This window comes from Condylura cristata, unplaced genomic scaffold (genome assembly GCF_000260355.1).
Source record: "Condylura cristata isolate star-nosed mole 26May11 unplaced genomic scaffold, ConCri1.0 scaffold00004, whole genome shotgun sequence".
Taxonomy (NCBI): domain Eukaryota; kingdom Metazoa; phylum Chordata; class Mammalia; order Eulipotyphla; family Talpidae; genus Condylura; species Condylura cristata.
Window position 1 is genome coordinate 1,520,514 of NW_004567105.1, and position 5,776 is coordinate 1,526,289.

General features: G+C 56.0%; 1 protein-coding gene across 1 annotated transcript in view; it reads left to right on the top strand.

The window, feature by feature from the left end:
• Positions 1-5,776, top strand: part of EFCAB6 (EF-hand calcium binding domain 6) — a 127,605-nt gene that overhangs the window by 65,212 nt on the left and 56,617 nt on the right. Inside the window, exon 17 of the mRNA XM_012735104.1 lies at positions 5,230-5,344. Within this exon, the coding sequence (XP_012590558.1) occupies positions 5,230-5,344 (115 nt within the window). The remainder of the gene's footprint in view (positions 1-5,229; positions 5,345-5,776) is intronic.

Genomic DNA, 5,776 nt, shown 5'->3' on the forward strand with positions numbered 1-5,776 from the left:
TCTGGTCCGCGCCGCCCGCCGGCCTTGGCGCCCCGGAAGGGCGGTGGTCTGCGGTCTGACTGGATCCTGAGGTCCTCTTTTCTGCCGTGGACTTGGCTTTACTCACCCTGGAGCTGGACTATCGGTACGCAGAGACTGCAGCTCGGGAGCGCCGCTCCTCTCGGGGACGTGCCGCCCCCCAGACACAGCAGCCACGCGCCTGCGGCCCGTCCCCGTCTGGTGGGGAGACCAGGGGGTCCTGGGCCTCCCCTCCTGCGTCTGGGGCTCCCTCGAAGCCAGCTGCTGGCAGGCAGACGTGACCGGGTGGCCGCTGGCCTCGTGTGTGCCGCGTATGCGTTTATGGAATGGCCGGCGCCATCGGCCTTCCAGCGTCTCCGGGTGCTTCTGTCCCAGCCAGCTGCCTCCGTATCCCTTTCCTGTCCGTTCTCGTCTCCCTTTAGGTTGCTCAGCTCTTGCTAGCGCTCTGCGTCCCCCCCCCCCGCGCCTCGGTGGCTCCGTTCTGCCAGGCCTATCGCGACGCGTGGCGTAGCCGCCTGCGGCCTCGTCTCACGGCGCGGGGGCAGGTGGGGTTTCTGCCCCTCCCGCAAGGCTCCCACCCCAGGCCCTTGTTTCCTTTACGCCGCCCGCTCTCGTTCTTGTGCCCTGCGTCGTGATCCTGCCGGATGTGAACTCCCACAAGACAGGACGGTTAGTTTCCAGGGCGAGTCGGCTCATTCCAGTACAGCCCTGCAGGTGCTTCTTAACGAACTCTTGGGGTGTGCACGCGTCTGTCGGGTCCTCTTACTTTCTGCCTCACGGCCTTCTCTGTCTAGGCCCCAGCCCAGCCCCGCGTCTCCTGAGACCCTCTGGGCGAGACAGGCTCCCAGAATTCCCTTACTTTGGATGACCTTGACCGTTTCGAGAACAGTTTGAGATAGTTTGTTATTTGTCCCTCATTGGAAATTTGTCGAAGATTTTCCCCAGGAATAGACGGTGGCCGTGTTGGGGAGAAAGACCAGACTTGGGGGCCCTCCCCCTCTGTCCTGTGGGGCCTCACGCCCGAGCAGACCTTCCCCAGCATGCCGACTGCTCACCTGGCTGAGGCATGCCTGGGGGCTTCTCCAGGCCAGGTCCCCTTGCTCCCTCTTTCTGTGCATACTCAGGGGCCGGCCGGTCACCAGCTCAGGCGACTCTTAGGCGGGGCTGTCCCGGCTCTCTTGAAAGGGCAGAATCTCAACACAGATTATTCAGAATTCTCCGCTCTGGGAGGGTTGTCTCTCCTCCCGTTCGTTAATCTGTTGTATTTATGTCTGTAGATTCATGCCTGGTTCGTCGTCACTGGTGCATGTGATTCCATTTTCATTCATAATATCAGTAATTTTCTCAGTCTCTTCTCTCTGCTCTTGAACAGTCTAGCTGGAGATTTTTTTATTGATCTTTTTCGGAAACAAGCTGTGAATCCATTTTCTCTACTGTTTTCCCATATTTCATTGGTTTCTGCTCTTACCTTTATTACATTTCACACTTCCTTACGGCTATTTATTTTGGGTTTCATTTGCCTGACACACACACGAGGGAACTTTCTTGAGTCGTCCACCTTGACAGCCGGGCTGTGTCTCTGTGGTAAAGGCCTGCTCCTCCCAAAGGCAGCCCCAGCAGTTTCTCCTTCTGGCGAATCCTGCCGCCATGTATCGGAACGGCCGCTGTGCCTCGGCTATAGGTAAACTAGTCCTGGCTGTGATTCTCGCTGTCCGTTTCTCCAAATCCAGAGCCCTCTGGTCTTTGGTCTTCAGTTTGTTCAGCTCTTCCTCATGTGGGAATCGTGACTTCCGAGCCATGTGCTCATTGAACCTGCGAGCAGAAATGCACTTTTGCTTTGTGAAGGCAGGTCAGCAGGGGATGGCATTTTAGGTTGGCAAGTGTTTTCTTCGAGGTTACAGGCCATACTTCGTTGCATTTTGGCTTCTCCCAGTTCTGTAAATAAATAAGCCATGAGTCTTATTGTTGCTATTTGAGCGTAGTGTGTCTGTTTGTTTTCTTTAGCTGTTTTTGAGAGTGGCCCTTCTGCTTCGGTGCGGCTGTTTCACTGGCTGTGTCTGGCTGTGCCTTTCCGGGTGCGGCTTCTGCGGGCTTCGCAGCTTCTCTTGACGCTGTCGGTTGCTGTGTGACCGGAAACCTCTGAGAAAATCTTGCTGTCGTCTTCCTTTCCTTAGGCGCCATCCTCACGGGCTCCACTTTCCTCAGTCTCTGGTGAATGTTTCAGCCTTTCCTCTCTGCACGTCCGCCTAGTATTCTCCATCGAATTGTCTTCTCGGTCACTGATCTGCGTTCTGCTTTTTCTAATCTGTGGTTAGTGGTTTTCATATAGTTTTTAATCGTAGTATTATATTTCTTCATGTGTGGAATGTCCACTCGTTACTGTCAATACATCCACACCTGCCTTTTATTCTGTTGGCCAATATCTTCCTGCGCTTTCTTGAAACATATTCATAGATATTTTAAAAATCCTTTTTCTGGTAACGTTAGTATCTGGATCACCTGGGGATATTTTCTTGTTGTTCGCTGGTTTGCCTGTCAGTGAAAGCCTGGTGGGTGTGGTAGCCTCAATCCAGTTAGGGGTGGAGTTGATTTGAGGCTGGGATGCAGCTTCTCGAAGCCTCATTTGCCGTTTTGTTTGGTGTTATTCCTGTTTCTAGAGTGCAGGCCGCCAAGTGTTCAACTCTGAGACCCTGCCCCTGAGAAAGTCTGAAGTGTGACCTTTGCGTCCTCAGGATCACAAGGCGACAACCCCTTCCGATGTCACTGACTTTATCTCCTGCTCACTACCTGCCGCTCAGCGCTTCCGGACCCAGCCAGTGTCTTCAGGGGCGCTGAGGCGTGGGCTCCGTTCCCTGCTCTCCCTCTCTGAGGGGTCGAGCTGCTTGTGCGTGACCTTCGTCTGCGCACTGCTGCCAGCTTTTCATTTGCCTGGTGGCGACCGTGCCTGCGTCTCCACTCCAACTCCGAGCCTCTGTCCTGGCTGCCAGGCCAGTGAGGGACTTGCCTCTCCTCTGGGTTCCCTCTGCACGTGTGTCTGGATCGGTTCTCAGTGGAAGCATAGAATCTTCCACAGTCCTCCAGTAAGCCAAACGTCAGTCCTCCCTTTTTTGATGGGAAGTCACTTCTTTTTCTTTTTTCTTTTTAAACAGCATCCCCTCTGTGCCTTGCACGTCGAAGCCACTGTGCTTAAGGGATGGGTTCCCAGGAGCTGGGTCACCTAGACCAAGACATTGTATTGCTTTACCTCAGCACGCGTTGCCCGTTTGCTTCTTAAAAAAAGACAAGAGAGATTCATTTTCCCGTGAACATTTCCACCCAGGTGTGAGGAGCCTCTTCTCTTATTCTTCCAGAAGACACTCTAGTGCTTTTAAATTTTGCCGGTCTGCGTGTTTGACAGCTCAGTTTAACTTTCATCTGCGTCCATTTCCCTGCATGCTAGTAGCGAATCGCTTCTTTTTCTTGATTTTGGCCGTCGGATTTGCTCTTCAGTGAGCTGTCTGTTTGCATCCTCTGCCGCCTTGCCCCTTCAGAAGCCTCACGTGCAACTGCAGAGGCTGGAGGTCCTGTTTTTGTGAGGAGCCCAGGATCCCGGCTCCTCCCACCCTCTGGGTTCGGACCGGGGGCTTCGTGCCCCGGAAGCTCTGGGCGTCTCCTCCCTGACCCTGCCTCCACCCTCGTGGCCCCGTTCGCGCCAGCTCAGTCCCAGTTCTATGGACATTAAAATGTTTTCTGTTTTGTTCAACCAACTACATTAATCATTCCTATTTTGTTCCTTTTTTCTTCTTTTTAGAAACAAGTTTCGGGTCTGTGGTCTTGTTAATGTGTCGTTCCTTCGCCCACCTCCAGGCCCCTTCCCATACTCCGCAGAGAATCTAGATTTTCCTGCAATACTTTATATTGCTTTACTTTTTATGTGAATACTTAATTAATTTTGGAATCCATTTTTGTATGTCATGTACGAAGGGACACTTCCATGTGTCCTACTGAGTGAACCTTTTGTCACTGATGACATTTCTCTTTGTCCTGGGACCGACTTGAGAATGTGCACATCGTTACACTGAACTCGGCAGCTATTTCTGAATCAAGGCAGCTGGGTCTTTATGTTTTGCAAAACAGATCTTTCCTCATTTTCCTGTCTTGTTATATTTCCACAGCTAGTCTCAGGCCAGGTTTCTATTTTCCCGTTATCATCTTTGCCCAGCTATCCTCCCCCGACTCTGTTACTAGGCTCATAATCGGCCCAGAGTAGCCTGCCCTGCACTCGGACACATTTGCCCGAGCCTGTGTCTTCTCTAAAGAGCCCCGTTTCCCGTTCCTGGGTCACTACTCGGGGAGCGCCAGGGCCGGCTCTCCGGCCTGCCTCTGTCTCCCCTTCTGGGCCCTCCAGGCAGGCGGGGTGCAGGTTGGCTGGCCATTCGCCCCTGGGGTGTGCTGCGTCGCCCGCTCAGCTGCCCCTGGACAGCCCAGGCCGTGGGTTCCTGCTAGGCAGGGCGAACAGTCTGGATGAGTAGGCGCTGCTGGGACCCCACCTCCCTCCGCGCCCCACCCCATGCCACCCAGGCAGCTGTGTACACCGGAGCTGTTTATAAGCGGAAGTTCCAGGGGTGACGGGAGTATTTCTGCTGTCTCCCCCTTCCGCCCCCACACGGGCACACACACACACAGAAGCTGCAAGTGGTAGGTTCTGGGGGCAGGGTGAAGGGATGGTGGGCTAGTTTCAGGGAGCAGACTCGCAGAAGAGAGGGCTGCATGGAGGCCTCTCCAGGCCCACCAAAACTACTGCACCTTGAGATTTAAACTATGGACCGTAGGAAGCATTGATTAAGTTCCAGGCCCCCTCACACCGCCTCGCTTCAGTCCGCCTGCTCCCTGGCAGTAAGCGAGAGTCCATCTGGCCGGCGCCTCGACGGCCTCTGCGTCCACCGCGGCGTGACCGCGGCACCTGCCTGACGCTGCCTTGTTTTCCGGAGCGGCCTGCGGTCCGGAGCTGGAGGGAGCCCACGCTGGCCTGGTGGTTCACTTGCTCGCCACAAGCCAGCAGGGGCCAGGGCAGCCCCGCCCCCAGCGCTGTGGGGCTGTGGGCGGGGGCAGACGAGTAACAATCAGAGGCCAGAGAGGGCGCTGGGAGAATGGCCGGGCACTGCGGGCTGCAGGAGGCGCCTGCGGGACCAGGGCAAGCTAACCCCTCTCCCTCCCTGTCTTCCTTGTCAGGTCCTGGCAGACGACGGGATGGCCATGGATAATGACCAGTACGCACTGCTGATGAAAAAATTAGGGTTTGGCCCGGAGGGGATGAGTTACAATGATTTTACTGCGAGATTCCAAGGTAGCCACCCGCCCAGGGCCGCCCCTGTGCCCCCCAGCAGGGCAGCGGGGCTGGGCGCCCTGGCTAAGCAGCTCGCACTGGGGGAGGGCGCTGGCCCTGGAGCTGCCCACACGGCACACGTGTGCGCATGTGTGCCAGCCCAGCGGGTGGACGCTGACCACGGGTGAGCTGACCCCGGAGCAGACACAGCCACTGACTTTCTGTCTCTGCCTTTTCACCCCGACACTGAACCGAGCGTGCAGGGCCCTGCCAGACCGAGCCTCCGACAAACAGAGACGAACGGGCTGTGAAATTTATGCCAGAGCCCCCGCTCCCTCCATCACACCTCGGGGCCTCAGGGTCCCCCAGCTCTACATGCTGGTTGCCGCTGGGGTTAGTGACCCCAGGCCCTGCAAGGCGCGAGTCCCTCCCACCCTCCTGCAGATAGAGCGG